This window comes from Hakea prostrata, chromosome 3 (assembly GCF_041222555.1).
Source record: "Hakea prostrata isolate BN-2017 chromosome 3, UWA_Hpros_2, whole genome shotgun sequence".
In the NCBI taxonomy this organism is placed as follows: Eukaryota; Viridiplantae; Streptophyta; class Magnoliopsida; order Proteales; family Proteaceae; genus Hakea; species Hakea prostrata.
In genome coordinates this window covers 10451812-10469513 of record NC_142602.1, presented here as the reverse complement: position 1 = coordinate 10469513, position 17702 = coordinate 10451812, and the positions used below count along the sequence as shown (strand labels likewise).

Sequence of the window (17702 nt, the reverse complement as noted above, 5' to 3'; positions counted from 1 at the left end):
AGGGACCTATGTGTAAATTTGCACAGTTTCAAGAATCTATTTGTAATTTTAGCTTTTCTAGGGACTTATTTGTAATTTTTCAAAAGAAAAAAAAAAAGAGAAAATAAAAGAAGAAGAGAGAAACATGGTGTTCCTTATGTGCACACTTTTTGAATCACGGTTTGGCTATTGCATTCAGCAACATTTCAGTTATTTTTAAAAGGGTGAAGACTGAAGAACTACAGACAATTTTTTTCAACATGATGACTACCGATGGTACTATTGCTCCCCACTGGCTCCGAACATTACCCCACTCTTCATCCTCTTTCGATAAGATTTGATGGAACAAATTATTTGATCTGGTCTCGATCTGCTTACTTGACTATTGCCGGAAGAGGATTTGTTGGACACATTACGGACACCACTATCAAACCTACAATCACAGGTGTTTCACAAGATAAATGGAATCTCGACTGACTCTCTTATTATGTCATTCCTTTTGAATTCCATGAATCTAAATATTGCTCGTGGATACCTATTACTTAATATTGTAGCCCAAATCTGGAAGGCTACTACTGAAACATATGGACAGTTGGGGAAGGATGCACAAGTTTATGAGCTACGAAAGAAGCTTCATGAGACTACCCAAAAGGAACTAACTGTGGCCCAATATTATGTTGAGTTGCGATCTCTTTGGCAAGAGTTTGATCATTATGGGGATTATCACCCCACTAATCCAGATGATGTGACTACTTATAAGAAGCACGTTGATAAGATTCAAGTATACGACTTCTTGGCAGGTTTGAATATTAAGTATGATCAAATCAGAGTGCAAGTATTAAGTCGTTCTCCCTTTCCTACATTAAAACAGTCTTTAGCCCTAGTTCAGTGTGAAGAAAGTTGTCGATTAGGCATACTTCATGCTCCTATTATGGAGAAACCAACCTTATAGTCTATTCGCACTAAATCTGATTTGACTAAGGAGATTGTCAAGTGTGAGCACTGTCACAAACCATATCATACCAAGGCAAATTGTTGGAAGCTTCATGGGAAGCCTGCTGATTTTGAGCAAAAAAGGCACAAAGGTGGTGAAACTGAAAGCTAATCTTTCTAAGACAGTTTCCACAACACACTATGCAAACATTGGTTTTTCACAGGAGGAGTTAGCTACTCTACGACGTAATCTGCAATATTCTATTGCCGGTACAACCTCTACCACTGCTTCCCCTACTACCCATACCAACTCCTACCTTACTACTTCAGGTAAAATTTTTACAGGCTACCATGTTTCTTCAGTTTCTGCTCCCTTGGATCATTGATACAGGAGCCATAGATCATATGACAGGTTCATCCTCTCTTTTTTACATTATGCTCCAACTTCCGGAAAAGATAAAGTTCGACTTGCTAATGGCTCCTATTCTTCCATTGCTGGAAAAGGGACCATTCAGCATTCTCCATCACTTTCTTTGTCTAAAGTTTTACATGTTCCCTCTTTCTCTACTAACTTGCTCTCTATTAGTAGTTACACATGACTTGAATTGTAAAGTGATTTTCCCCATCTTACTGTGTCTTCCAGGACCTGGTAATGAGGAAGGAGATTGGACGTGGTAAACTAGACAATGGACTTTATTTGTTGAAGCCAATTAGAGGAGCTACTACTTCTCCTCTGACTGCATCTCCTAATCAGGTCCATTCGGTAATATCAGACCTTCAGCAGTGGTACCGTAAGCTAGGTCACCCCCCTCTAGGAACTCTTAAGAAAGTATTTCTCGATTTAGTTTCTTCTTGTAAAAAGGATGAATTTTTTTGTGAAGCCTGTATTTTTACGAAGCAGACTCGTTCTACTTATTTACCTTCTCTTCATAATAGAAAATCTATTCATTTTTGACTAATTCATACTGATGTGTGGGGCCCTTGCCGATGTGTGTCTATTACTAGTTATAGGTACTTTGTTACTTTTATTAATTGTCACTCTCGTTCTACATGAATTTATCTTTTAAAACAAAAAAATGGGGTTTTTTTAAAGTTTTCGTGATTTTCATAATATGATTAAGACTCAGTTCAATGCCACTGTGAAGATCCTTCGCAGTGACAATGACACAAAGTATATTGATGGTGAATTTCATAACTATCTCTTTGAATCTAACATAATACACGAGGCCAGTTGTGTTGAAACACCAATAGTAGTAAGTTTGATAGTGGTGTCCGTAATGTGTCCAACAAGTCCTCTTCCGACAATAGTCAGGTAAGCAGATCGAGACAAGATCAAATAATTTGTTCCATCAAATCTTACGGAAAGAGGATGAAGAGTGGGGTAATGTTCGGAGACCAGTGGGACCAGTAGTACCATCAGTAGTTGTCATGTTGAAAAAATTGTTTGCAATTCTTCAGTCTTCACCCTTTCAAAACAACTGAAACGTTGTAGAAAGCAATAGCCAAACCACTCAAAAGGTGCTTATAAGAAATACAAATAAGCCCTTGGAAAATCTGAATTTGCAAATAGGTCCATGGAACTATGCAAATTTACAAGCCCTAAAACTATGCAAATTTACAAATAAATCCCTGTAAATATGCAAACTTACAATTAGATCCTTGAAAAAATGTAAATTTACCAACAAAACCCCTGAAACATCAGTATTTTTTTCTTTATCTTTTTCAAAGAACTTGGCTTTTCTCACATTCATTTTAAGTTAGCTAACAGCTTGAAACAAGACATTGTAGCATTTAACTTTCAGATATAATTGACAAAGTCTTGTGATGTGATTGTTTAATATCCATATGACAGAAAGAAACTTCCAAAGCACTGGCACATGCATATATCTGTCATGGAATGATACATACCTTTCAGAATTTGAAACATGAGTTCTAGTTCTGCGTAGCATAGTATTGAGGAGCCAGTTCGGGTAACCATAATGGATCAATTCTTGTTATGTTGCGTACGTAGTTATGATTCGTTTGAACCAGTTCATTGAAGATTATGCACTCGGGCTTCTGTCCAAATAGTAACATCGAAGAAGTAGGACATATTCTTACCAGCTGACTACTTGCCAAAGCCCTGGGCATATACAGAGAAATGCACAAAAACATTGAGTTATCAGAGTAGACACAATTACTACCTTTTCAGAAACTAATAAATTTTCACTGGTAACTAATTTTGCATGAAATGATGAATTGTTAGCCCCAAAAATAACAGATAGGTCCCACACCATACCATCGTAGTTATATACCTGTATGAACCATCAGGTTGCTTTAATGCTGCATTGAGGAAGAATGAAGCAGCCAGGCATCTACGGAACTGAAGCATGTCATCTCCACAAGAAGCAATGTGAAGACTCATTTGTTCAACAAGACCTCGTATCTGGCTGCAAAAGAGCATATAGATGAACAAAAAGTTCATGTCAAAAAGAAAACATATCCATCAAGGAACATTTAAACAGTTATGAAGTTGGAAGATTAATTAGTGAGATCCATCAACTACTATGCTTTTACTCGTTCAACAACCACAACATCAATATCATTACAAAAGGTTTAAAGTGTTTGTCCATTGATTTTAAGAGATGAGTTGTATATTTATTGGAGATGCATATCAAACAATACAGAAACATATGAAGAATAATTTACAACTGAACAAATTCATTATGTTTGTAATAAAAAATGAGGCTTCCAACGTGTTGTGATAGATATAGGCTGAGCAATGCAAATGATAGTGTTCTTTCAGTCATTGGTTTGTTCTTCATGTCTACAAGTGTGAAAACAAAGATCAAATGCAAGATTTTAAACTCTTGATGTAAGTTCTCCTTCATTTTTTGTTAGAATAGCAGCACAATATAAAGTCCATGAGTGAAAATGGTTCTTTTATTGAATGCATCAATATTATTGGTACCTATCAAGCCATTTCAGATTCAATAACGAAAAAAATGGATTCACAGAGCTCTTTATTGAATGTATCAGCCACATCATATCGCATTGGTCCAGATCAACTGATACATATTAATATCTCCACCTAAGCCTTTCTGAATCTATCAATGGTATCGATACGCATCAGTCATATTGTAGCATGTAGGCTGATGCATTTCAGTATTATCCAATACAACCCACTAAAAATAAAAAATAAAAAATAAAAATAAAATTAAAAACAGATGAAAAAGAGAGAGAGATGTATTGATTAGTATTGCATGACATCAGTAGTAACTGATACCAGTACTTAGATGTATTGGCAGATACGATATGCCATGAACCAATAATTCCATAGCCTCAACCCAACTTGATGGAAGTTGCTATTTTGATTTTCATAAGAAACTAATTAAAGGGAATAAAGCATACAACATAGCACCACACACTCAAAGGCGCTAACCATAGCAATGAACTACCTCCTAAAACCCAATAATCCGCACTAGGCCTTAAAAATGTGTGTAAAAAACAGAAAACAGTAAAACATCATCAGTGCCCAATTAAAGGGATCGACTGTATGGATCTTTGATCTCCACTGAGCTCTATTTTCAGGTAATACCAGGAACAAAGTCTAAGATAAGCATATCCTTCTTTCACCACTTCTTCAATGGCTATCTTTTGCCTGCCCGGGTTCTTTTAGTTCTCTCAATTAGGATCCCATCACTCCTCCGAACTAGGGCTTCAGGCACTCTCCATTAAACATGAGCATACCATCTCAAACAACTCGCTTCAAGGTTTATCATGTACTAGAGCTGATACTGAGATTATTCTTTACTATATCTTTTTCTAGCTTCTTGCACATCCATCTCTTTGACACCAGTTATATGACACTTCTTCGCAGCCCAGCCTCTGGCCCGGTACATCATTGTTGGTCTAATGTCAGTATAAATCTCACATATGTTCCAAAGGCATACAGCGCACTGTCGCACCTGTCGAATTCATCCAACCTACTTTAATCCTTTGGGCAACATCATCATCTCTTTCTCTTTCCTTGTTTATGATCGATCCTAAAAATATCTAAGGTGATACCTTGTGGGATCTCCCCCTTCAATATTGGCCACCTCATGATCCATGCTGGAAGTGCTAAAGTAATACAACATATATTCAATCTTTGTTCTACTTGTCTTCAAACCTTTGGATTCTTGTTCTCCAAAGTTTGAATTTGGAGTTAATCCCAGCTTTAGTCTCCTGATCTCCTCAAATAAAAAGATATTATCTACAAAGATCATACAACATAATATTACCTTTTGTATTCAGCTGCACAGTTCAAGAACTTGATCTCAAGGTCCAACTTGCCACCCAGAAAACCAATTTGGGGCAAGATCTCAGAGAGTTGGTGCATGTTTTTCTTTTCTTTTTTCTTCCTGGGTCAACTCAATTGGCCGTATGGTTCTGCCCCTGGTGATGGAGATGATGCAGAAGCCAACACCAAGTTAAGGGCCGGCCAAGAGAAGCTTCTCGGGTTGTTCCCCAGCAGCACACAGATAAATGAAAATCTTCCTTACCTAGTTCCTTTTTTTTCAAACCCATGAAATTCCGGGAGAAAAAGAAAAGACAAAAAAAAAAAAACAACCCCCCCCCCCCAAAAAAAGAAAGAAAAAAAACAATAAAAAAAAAAAAAAAAAAACACCCCCCCCCCCCCCCCCCCCCCCCCCCCCCCCCCCCCCCCCCCCCCCAACCCGGGAAAGGAGGAGGGTTGGTGCGCGGCGGCAGCCGGCACCGGAAAAATCAGCCAAACCTTTTTCATGGATCGACCTATATGATAAAAGCATGCTAGGGCGCCCGACAAAAGAAGCGACGCGCACACAGGCCCGGGTGAGTGATAAGTGGGCAAGGGTAGCAGGGCGCCCCGAGCGACGCGCGCACGGCGCCCGGATGCGGTGATAAGTAGGCAAGGGTCCCGCGCCGTGGACGAGTGCGGGTAAAGAAGCTAGTCCATAAGCATAGGATTAGATTGGCATCTTGGAACATAGGATCTCTAACTGGTAAGAGCTAGAATTGATAGATGTTATGAGGAGAAGAAGGATTAATGTAGCTGCATCAAGAGACTAGATGGAGGGGTAAAAAGCCAAAGAGTTGGATGACTTAAACTTGGATCGGGGATAAAACAAATAAAAATGGAGTGGGTATAATAGTGGATAAAGATTTAAAAAATGATGTGGTGGATGTTAAAAGAGTGGGTGATAGGATTATTGCTATCAAGCTTGTAATGGAGAAAGAGTTCGAAATATAATTTGTGCATATGCACCTCAAGTAGGACTAGATGAAAGTCTAAAGCTAGAATTTTGGGAAAATATGGGTGGATTACCGCAAGAAATTCGCAAGGAGAAAAGATTATCATAGGAGGTGATTTAAATGGACATATTGGAAAAGATCAAAGAGGATATGAGAGTGTTCATGAGGTTATGGTTTGGAGAAAGGAATGACGAGGGGATTTCAATTTTGGATTTTGCTACTGCTTTTGATCTATCCATTATAAATACTTACTTCAAAAAGAGAGATGAGCATTTAATTACTTTCAAAAGTGGACAGCATAGAAGCCAAATAGATTTCTTCCTAACTAGAAGGACTGATAGATTGTTGTGCAAGGATTGCAAGGTGATACCGGGGAAAGCTTAACGCACAACATAGACTTGTGGTCTTGGATATGTGCTTAGTCCCAAGAACACATAAAAGGTCTAAGGTAAACTATCCCAGAATAAGATGGTGGAATTTGAAAGGAGAGTACTCTAAATCCTTCGTTAATGAAGTAGTCAAACAAGGAAAATGGGATTTAAAGGGGAACCAATGCAATGTGGAATGAGATGGCTATGTGTATTAAGAAGGTGGCTAAGGATGTTCTAGGTGAATCAAAAGGAAAGATCCATCTATAGAGAGACGTGGTGGTGGGATAGTGAGGTTCAAGCTGCCATTAGGAATAAAAAGGCTAGTTTTAAGACATGGCAAAGAACTAAGGATGTTGAGGATCTTCAAAGGTATAGGTTAGATAGAAATGAAGCTAAGAAAATTGCGGGAAAAGCAAGGGAAAGAAAGTATGAAGAGTTATACAAAAGTGGGCACAAAGGAAGGGGAAAAACTAATAAGATAGCAAGATGAGGGAAGGAAGAGTAGAGATCTTGACCATGTAGATGTATTAAAAATGGAGATGGTAAAGTATTAGTTTGTGAGGAGGATATTAAGAAAAGATGGGAAACCTATTTCTCTAGTTTACTAAATGAGCATTCTTCAAGCACTTATGTTTCGGACGATTACACTTCACCAAGGCACGGTGTCCGAACATATACGTAGAATTCGATGTCCGAGGTAAAAGAAGCTTTAAGGAGGATGAAACCGGCAAGACACAAGGTCCCGATGAAATCCCAATGAAGTATGGAAGAGCTTAGGAACCCATGGACTAGTTTGGTTGACTAAGTTGTTAATAAGATTATGAGCACGGGGAAAATGCCGGATGATTGGAGGAGAAGTGTTGTGGTTCCAATTTACAAAAATAAAGGAGATATTCAAAGTTGTAATAACATAGAGGCATAAATTGATGAGCCAACGATGAAATATGGGAGAGAATAATGAAACCCGGTCGAGACACTAACACGAACGGAGAACCAATTTGGGTTATGCGGGAAGATCTACAACGGAGGCTATTTACTTAATTAGGAGACTTATGGAAAGGTATAGAAAATGTAGGAAAGACCTTCATATGGTATTTATTGACCTAGAAAAAGCCCATGATAGAGTCCCTAGAGCGTTAATTTGGCAAGTACTAGAGAAAAGAAGTGTGCAAGTAAATATGTAGATATAGTTAAGGATATGTATGATGGTTCGGTGACAGTGTTAGAACGGGGGGGACAAAGTAAGGAATTCCCGATAACAGTGGGCTACACAAGGGTCAACTAAGCCCATATCTATTTGCACCGATAATGGATGAATTAACCAAAGACATTCAAGATGAGGTCCCCGGTGTATGCGCGGATGATATTGTGTTGATTGATGAGACCCAAGTGGGGATTAATACCAAATTAGAATCATGGAGAGTAGCTTTGGAATCAAAAGGCTTTAAACTTAGTAGATCGAAGACAGAATATCTAGTTTGTAACTTAGCATGATCGGGCAGATGATGAAGTGGTGATACTTGACGATAAAGAGATTCCTCGAGTGATTGTTTTAGGTACCTAGGTTCAATCATAAGTAAAAGAGGTGATTAGAAGATGAGGTTCCCAAAGAATTAAAATAGGGTGGATGAAGTGGAGAGGTGCATCCGGGGTCTTATGGATCGGCGTATTCCATTAAAGCAAAGGAAAATTATAGGACCGTGTCCGACCAGCAGATGTACGGTGCGAGTGTTGGGCGTTAAAAGAATCATATAGATAAACCGCGAGCGAAATGAGAATGCTAAGATGGATGAGTGGCAAAACTAGGATGGATAAGATAAGAAACGATCATATTAGAGTTGGTCCGGGAGTTGCTCCCATAAGTGATAAGCTGAGAAAGTCGTTTGAGGTGGCACGACCACGTTCAACGGAGACCTATAAATGCTCCTGCTCGGAGAAGTGATATAATCCATATGAAGGAACTAGAAGAGCTAGGGGTAGACCAAGATAACCTTAGGAGAAGTGGTGAGAAAGGATATGTATAGCTTAGGCCTGATCAGCATGGCCTTGAACGACCGATTGGAGGGCAAGAATCCATGGCCGACCCCATTTAGTTGGGAAAGGCTTATTGTTGTTGTTGTTGTTGTTGTTATAGGCCGTGGGGGGTAGGGGGGGGAATAAAAAGAAGAAAGGAAAAAGAAGAGGATTTAAAAAAAAAAAAAAAAAGGGGGGGTTTGGTTGTGGGGGGGAAAAGAAAAAAAAATAATATAAAATAATAAAAAAGAGGGAGGGGGGGGGGGGAGTTTGTAGATTTTTTTTTTTTTTTTATTTCCTCGGAAGTTTTGAGAACTTTTTGTGAGTGTCTGTTGCTGCAGCTTCTGGTTTTATTCAATTTGGTCTGAGAAGGTCCAAATTGAAGAAACCCGAAAGTTCTAAAGGTAAGATCAACTCTAGATCCTTGCAACAGCTTTCAAGACTCCATCACGACTCTATCCGAGCATCTACAAGGCTCCCCCATCCAGGTATCTGGAAGCCTACACTTCATCCCCCTTCTTCTATCACATTTTTCCCCCTATTTTTCTTGGATTTTCAATCTTCCTAAACAAACCCCTCCCTCTGTGCCCCCCTCCCCACACCCCCCCCCCCCCCCCCAAAAAAAAAAAAAAAAAAAAGAGATAAAGAGGAAAAAGAATCTTTTATCTTCCAACTTTGCCATCCAAACCCAACCAAACTTGGAGGATCATATCCCTATACTATTAACTACATTCCCTCCAAGTTTCAGCATTTCCTACCAGCCATAGTTGTCACGGTGACGAGGCGATGCAAGGCGGTTTCAGCTAATTGAGGCGATGAGTCGACGAGGTGCCCTCCAAGGCGCTTTTGAGGCGGTTGAGGCGTTTTAAGTGAAATTTTTAGTGTACATCTCATTCACTCTAAATCTATCATATCTTATATAATAAAAAAACTAATATCAGACTACCTCAAGTCATCCAACATACTACAAATCACACATAAAGGTCCTAAATAAAAAGTCGCGAGAAGAAAGGAAGAGAAGAAGTTGTTTGTCGCTGGCCACTACTTGCCGGAGTGTCGTCGCGGGAATGGAAGAGAAGAAGAGAGGAAGAGAGAGAGATTAGGGACTAGAGTGAGAGTGAGAGTGTGAGACTTAAGTCAAGAACTTATTCTCTTTTGATTTTGTTTGTTTTTATTTTTATTTTAACATTTGATCACATGAAGTGCCATTATACATATGCATATAGGTTCAAACAATAGATACTTTACAATCAGAATCTAATAAGTATTTCAATATATGCCTTCGATTAGGCATCTTTCTCGTGATTTAAAAAAAAAAAAAAAAAGCGGACACCTTATTGCCTAAAAATAAGGCGACGCCTTGACAACTATGCTACCAGCCAATCCTCAGATCCTACAAATCTTGATTTGAACCCTATTTTGACCCTTTAAAATCAAGAAACCTATAACTCCCAATTTAACCAACTCAATCACTCTAAACTTTAAGGAGTGTGATCATTCTAGTAACCCCTACATTTGATCAATGTTCCATTGGATTTTGAATTTTCTATCTTAGGATCAATGCCTGCTAGTCATCAAAAAGCTTGGATTGGTTTAGAAGGTGCAACTTTATTTCCTTATAGTCTAGCCAATGTGCATCATGGTTTAAGCTGGATTCTAGGCTAGACCTTGTGCCACCTTAATACCATCAAGGTCCCCAAAATCCCTTGAAGTCAGGCCACTAGGGAGACTTGAACCCATGACGCTTTGGTACCACTTCTTAGGATTCTAGGCTAGACCTTGTGCCACCTTAATACCATCAAGGTCCCCAAAATCCCCCGAAGTCAGGCCACTAGGGAGACTTGAACCCATGACGCTTTGGTACCACTTCTTAGGATCAAGTGACTGCCAGTCATCCAAAAGCTAAGACTTGTGGAGAAGGTGAACTTTAATTCTTTATAGTATAGCCAGCGCGCATCACAGTTCAAGCCAGGATCCAAGGGCAGACCTTGGGCCACCTTAGTATCATCTAGGTCCCAACATCTTTGACCTCCAATTAGTTCTCAATTATCTCCTTTTTTTCTTCCTAAAATAATTGAAACCTCATATACTTTAGGAATTTACCATGTTATTAAACCCAAACCCAAGGTTTAAAGTATCGATATTAAGTATCGTGTCGGTCAGCTGATTTTAAGAGACATTCTCTCGTATCAAGTATTGCATTATTTTGGTCAATAGATTTTGGTTTTTAATCCAATACATACCCTTTAACAAAAAAGAGAGACGTATCACTATGTACCATATCGGCTGTATCCAACGTGGATGCATATCAGCTAGTATTGTATTGTATAGTGGGATACTCTAAACTATGCCCTAACCTAAACCAGTTCTTTGGACTTACCATACCTTTCCACATCAATCATTACCATCTCTAACACCAAGGCTGCATTTGTTTGCAAAGGTGGGGTGGGAAAAAAAACATGGGTCCCATGTGTAGTGGGTGAGGGAGAAGGAAAGGAAAGGAAAGGGTTTTGTGGAAAAGTGATAGTGGTGGGTCCCACTTTTTACTTTTCCAAACTTTCCCACAAAATCCCACCAAATTTGTGGGGTTTTAAAATGCCTTGGGGTGGGAAAGTTGGGCTGCCACCTCACCAAACAAGCTTCCTTGAATCAAGGAAGCTTGTCTCTCACTTTCCCACCCCAAGCAACCAAACAATATATACTTTTAGGAAAAAGTAGAAAAATGTTGCTTTTTTCAAGAATTTTCCCACCCCTTTTTTTCCACCCCACCTTTATTCCAGCAAACAAACGCAGCCCAAGAGATTTAATTCCTCCCATAACAAACCATCCCAGAGATATCAGCCAAACCCACCCTATGCCTTGTTTTTGGAGCTTAAAGTTCCTCTTGACCTACATATTGGCAGCTTGGTCCTCATTCGATAGAGGCTACATAAGAAGATAGGGCTGAATCTTGGTATATAACATAGTATATAACCTATCTTTAGGCCTTCTGAACACAAAGGCCCTATCAGTTTTATGAGAAATATTTCTATATTAGAGTTTGATATAATACCACAAGTAACAGCCACAATGATGAACTAGGACTATAAAATGACCTATTCTAAACATAATATCGTCATAAAAAGTAACCAAATCAAACATTCAAGTAAAACAACGTCGTAGGCAATAGGAACATTCAAATTAGAATAAATTTGTATACCTATGAGTATTAAGTACATCACTTTATTTTGAAACTAGAAATATTCTGTATGCACAAAAAACTTGAAGAACTAGCTTCCAACAGAAAAATATACGAACTTAATAAAGTTTGGATGAGATATCTCCACTTAGTTGAGTTTTGGATCCCCTTTTAAATGTTGGGTCAGTTCGAAATCTGGTTGAACCAAGATCTTGAGTTGATCGAGATATCTCATTAGTTGTGTAGCTTTTTATTTCGCCACTAATTACATCTTTCTAGTGTAAGATAGCAAGATATACCAAGATCTCGGCAGTTCTCGATCTATGTGCCTTAGTATGAGATCTTGCTAACATCTTACAAGTTCTTGACCCATATGCCTTTAGTTAAGTGGTCCATAACAAACATAAATCAGCAAGGGCTTAAAGTTAACCCTTGGAGTAGCCCAACCAAGATTAGGAATTCACAACTAGGATCCCCTTCCCCCACACCGATCTAATGCTAGTCACCAAATTTGCATATATATCTTTAACAATATGCCTACATTTATAAACTACAAGACATTGATTCCCAAACAAATGGATATTAGGAAGGGAGTGAAACCCAACCTTTTCCCATGGGATTCTGGTCTCTTATACATGTAGATACAACACGGGCAAAGCAATTTGGGCCATACTACTATGTAAAGCAGACTGATTCCTTCTAATGAGCATGTAATAGATTTGATAGTTTATAATCAACAAATCGTCATCATACCGGATACTAGGGGGTGGAATTATTGATCCTACTCTTGGCTATTGGAGCGATCCATGACTAATTCAGGAGAATGATAACATATCTGATGTCAACAAGGGCCCACCCCTGTCTGAAACCCTGGTGTGGGCCCCAAGGCCCCAGCCAGGTAGCCCACCTAGGGCTGGCAGAACCCCAAGAAGGGGCATATTGGTCAATATTAAGCACTAATTCGCTACTGAAATTTAATTTCCAGAGTCCAAGTCTAGTTTGAATTCTTACTTGAGTTAATAGTTGAATCGTAGTGTCTTAGGGAATCTACTTTCAAGAAGATTCCATTAGTTGTTTAACTTCCTGTCAAAAATTTGTTTTTTAACTTCCTGTCAAAAAATTTCATTTTATAATGCCTTGGAATATGTTCAATGCCATATTTTTAATTTTTGTAGTACTCATGGCATAATTCATCAAACAACGTGTGCATATACTCATCAATAGAACAGAGTTACCAAATGCAGAAACCTTATGCATGTTCTTAAAGAATTTGTGTGACGGAATTTTAACTACCTGATGTCTTATCAATGGGATGCATTCTACAATCCTTTCTAATAAGTTTCCTTTCTTCCATAGCTTTTTCGGCTTTGTCGCGTTTTTCTTTTCATAACAATTGTTTGGTTGTCTACTTTGTCAAAAAATTGGCAACTGTTTATAATAAGTGTCCCCCTCATTCTACTTGGTGCCTTTTCTTAGGGTATTCTCACACCCAAAAGAGTAATCAACGTTCTGCACTGTTCCCAAGTCCCAACCCACAGTTTGCCAATGTCAATGTTTCTTTCTCCTTTTTTTTTTTGTTGGGGGGGGGGGGGGGGGGCATCCTATATACTATCTACCTCTTTCCCCCTTTTTTCTCCTAGGTGCTAATTGAGATGACCCCATTCAAGCTTCTTTACCCTCCATTCCCAAAATATTGCATCTTGCTAGTTCTCCTGCACTCCAGGTATATAAATACAAAGCCTAACAGCTAGCACCAATATATACACTCTTCACAACCTCCAAGGCACCAACACCTTCGACTTCAACATGTTCCTTCAGTGGAGTTCCTGAGCTCTTTGCTGTCTATGACTTATGTATGGCTTCCCATAACAGTAAATGTAGTTGTCTCATTCATTCCAATGTTGTGTATCCTACTGTCCATTTTATGTCTTTATCTCGACTGCTTATGTTCATAACTTTGATTTCATTTTCTACCTATACTATTTCTCCTCATCACTCTATGGTCCTCCAAACCCTTGCCTGAAGGCTGCCATGGATGCAGAAATGAACACTTAATTACACGTCAGACATGGAACGCAGTAGATTTAACCCCTGGTAAGGACCTGGTTAAGTGTCCTTGAGTTTGTACTAGAATCACTGTGATGTCTCGGTTGAGTGGCTCAAAGCTTGTCTAGTTGCCAAAGATTATTCCCAAACTATGGAATTGGTTACGTTGAGACCTCCTCGCCAGTTCTACTGTTGGATTCTATCCATTTAACTATTTCCCTTGCAGTTAACTTTGATGGGCTTTTACATCAGTTAAGCATTAAGCATTAACAACACTTTCCTATATAGTGACCTTCAAAATATCTATATGAAGCAACCTCCAGGGTATGTTGCCCAGTGTCTAAACCTGTAGAACCACTTTTCAAGGTTCATTTGCAAGTGCCAACCTTAAGTCCTTCCACTTTTAATGGTGTTCACATTTAAACCACCCTTCTTCACATACTAGGCACTTTAGAAAACAGGAATAAAATAGGCAGCAACAACAACAGCAGAGAAACAGATTATTCAAATTCTTTAGCACACAAGGACATAATGGCAACCTGTGAACGTCCACAGCATGACGCAAGGATTGGTAATTAATGAAATTTTCCTGGCACCATTTTCTCAATCGCTTCTCGTTTGCTTTTTCTGCTTTATTTGCGACTATGGTCTTTTCCAAAATCTCAGTAGAAGCACGATAGACATTCACCAAGGTGAGATGGTCCCCCTCAGAGCTTGAAAACCTTTTCCGTGCAACTCGTGCCTGCCAATAGCAAGTAAATATTACCAGATTGAGATTCTACTAAAAAACTTTAGAACTGAGATTGACCTAGAAGCTGGAATAGAGCTATTTCCACAGGATAATTGGACTCTACCACAAAGGCTAAAGAGCCTCAGGAGTTGCTACCTATCCAAATGCCCAACCAGAGAGCATTCCTGACCTCTTCAGCTACAGGCATTCAGACCCTTTATCAATCAAAGAAGTTATATTTCTTCCTCATTATAGGGGAATTACGCTTCCATTTCTCACCAAAGAAGGTTTAGGGAGAGACATGTTTAAAAAATGTACATGACAGAAGTGTCAAAACTAACAATTTTAAGAAACAATATACCAAGGTAGCTTTAAGAAGACAGGGCCATATGAACCTCAGTGGTTGGCTGCTTACTTGATTCTTTCTCCAGAAATTGGAATCATTACACGTGCATCGTAGACAGTATGAGCTCTCTACAGAAACTATCACTCACATTGTAACGATGGATAAATGATTAATTGGCTCTAGGAACTCTCAAAGTTTTGGATCCACTGGGGCTATAAAGGTGGAGGCAGAGAATATATCCTTAAAGAACCTAATGGTGAGGGAAACATACGTGGAAAATTATCACTCACAAGAAACCGCACCAGAGAACCTACTTAGAACATACTTCTAGTATATAAATAAGAAAAGCATACATTAAATGGTAAATTAAGTGAATGGCACATACCTCTTGCATCTTATCACGAGGGGCATAAAAAATAGATTCCACTGAAAGCATAGCAACTGTTATCAGCATCTCTTCCAAACAATTGAAGTCGCTTGCTAAGATCAGAGCTCTGGAATAAATAGGGTCCAGAGGCAACCGTGACATTTGATGGCCAATCGGTTTTGACAATTTATAATCATCAGTAAGCGCACCAAGCAACAGTAACTGCTCCAGAGACTTGACAATAGCCGTCCTGTTCAGTATTGTCCAAGACTCAAATAAAGCCAACAGAAATAATTCAACTTCCAAACAGCAAAAAGTCCTTGAGGGAAACAGCACTAGAACTTTCAGTTGAAGTGGACAATAAGATACCAAACAGTAGGGAGATGACTTAGTGAAGTACAAGATAGAAGAAATTAGTAAAGTAGCAGATTATCTACATGATTTAAATAAATAAACCATTGGTTTCTCTTTTGTATGGCACCATTTAAGAGGTTTCCCAGAGGAAGATTTTTTAGAGTTTTTAGGCATCCCATTTAGGGATGAGTGGTACTCATTCTGTTAAGCAAGGTTGTCAGAGTGACAAGGTGAGGCGAGGTGATAGAGGGCAACGAAAACCAAGGCAACACCAAGAAAGGCAACAAGGCAGCACGTAGACAGCAAGGCGACACTAGGGTCTCCTTGACCTAGAAAAGGGTCAGGATGCCTAGGCAACGCCTTGATAACCTTGCTGTTAGGCATGATCTCATTCATTTAAATGGGACCATCCCTTCCATATACAGATGGAGCTCCATGAGGGAAAGTTTTTATTCTGTTAGAATATAAGGCAAAGGGTAAATAAAGGAGGAAGAATTCAATCTCAAGATTAGTGCTTGGCACCTAATGTTAGACTTTGTCTTTCTTTCTATTTTCTGCTTCCTAGTTTGGTTGGAAATCTTCCTCTCTCACAAATCCAAAATAGCATTGGTATGCTAAAAAATTAATGATTCAATAGGTCTACAAGATCATTTGCACTGGAGACAACATTAAAGTTCCTATACTCACCTTGATGGTTTTTCCAAAAAATCAAACCCTATAATATCATCAACACCCAAAGCTTTTAGCTGCAATATGACATTTGAAAGGTTGCATCGCTTGATCTCCGGCACAGTTGAATCCCTAAGCTTACTAAATTCACTCTCTGGGTAAAGCCGGAAGCACTTCCCGGGCCCCTCACGCCCTGCACGGCCACTGCATTATACAGACAAAAAGGATAATTCTTCTCGACAAATGCAGATGTATGCAATTGCAGTGTGTATTTGTATGTAAATGTGTTTATCAAAACAGCTGTGAAAAATACTGAGCACTTTTATTGAATGAAAATATAAAAGGATAATCCTCAATATCTTTTAACTAGAAAAAAAAAAGGTCTTTAGAAAATATTACAGGACCAAAAAATGATGACCTTGCTTCTCTCTCCCCCCAGCTACAGTCTGCAGCCAACTGTAGATTACCACTCATAATAGACAGCCACTGTGTTTAGTTGGTTTTAGAGATTCGAAAAATTGTACAATCTATAGTGGTAATTTTTATCTGGTGGGACCAAACTTGATCTATCATGTAGGACTGATGAACCTAGCCAGTAGTAGATCAGGATTTTGTGCACTAGACCATCCAATCTGTGCATTGGTATTTCCCAATAGAGATCCACGCTGCAATACCAATCTCTAGATAATCATTCAAATTTCTCCTACAGTATTAAATATATTGCTGAGGGAGTAACAATTCCAACTTGGCAATCCATTTAGATTGTCTTCAGGAGCACAAAAAATAAGCATGATCTAGTAGGTGTACCTCCTCTGAAGAGCCTGAGCTTTTGAAGTTGGAATTACAACCAATGACTCGATTCCTGTGAGAGGGTTGTAACTGCGTGCTTTCACAAATCCTGGGTCGATAACATATTTGATTCTAGGAATAGTAACAGATGTTTCAGCTATATTTGTCGCCAATATGACCTACATATCAACAATGAACATTAACTAGTAATAAATATTGATTCCATGGGTTGAAAATTTATTGTAAAGGTGAAAAGACTAGCCACTGTACAACAAAAATGTTCATCAATCAGAAACATTGCCACAATTTAGCTTAACAGTACATGTTAGAAAACAAGCTTTAAACAATCAAAACAGTAGCTGAACTTGAAAGAAAACACAGAAGAAGAAGAAAGAGAAGAGAAGTGAAGAACTAGCAGCAATTTCCTGGGATTCTAGCTAAAGAACCTAGAATCGCAGGGTGTCTCTATTTATAGCTTTAAAGAGTGCAAATACAACTTGAGAGACAAGAAAAATGTCCTCTAGAAAAAGGAAATAAAAAATACAACTTAAGGACAGAACTTACTAATTTTCCAACTCCTAAAATCTGTCCAAAATAGAGTGTTCAGAAAATATATAGAAAGTATCCACTCTAACTCTCCTAAGCCTTGTGTACCAAGATTCCTTCACCAAAAG

At 38.8% G+C, this 17702-nt stretch overlaps 1 protein-coding gene across 3 annotated transcripts in view; it reads right to left on the bottom strand.

The window, feature by feature from the left end:
* The window catches only part of LOC149020770 (pre-mRNA-splicing factor ATP-dependent RNA helicase DEAH10-like), a 57372-nt gene that overhangs the window by 9891 nt on the left and 29779 nt on the right, over positions 1-17702 (bottom strand). For all 3 annotated transcript variants that reach the window (XM_089148978.1, XM_089148980.1, XM_089148979.1), the window contains exons 8-13: positions 17047-17207; positions 16258-16443; positions 15235-15466; positions 14313-14515; positions 3207-3341; positions 2821-3034 (exon numbers count right to left, since the gene is read on the bottom strand). In XM_089148978.1, the coding sequence (XP_089005104.1) occupies positions 2845-3034; positions 3207-3341; positions 14313-14515; positions 15235-15466; positions 16258-16443; positions 17047-17207 (1107 nt within the window). In that variant the 3' untranslated portion in view covers positions 2821-2844. The remainder of the gene's footprint in view (positions 1-2820; positions 3035-3206; positions 3342-14312; positions 14516-15234; positions 15467-16257; positions 16444-17046; positions 17208-17702) is intronic.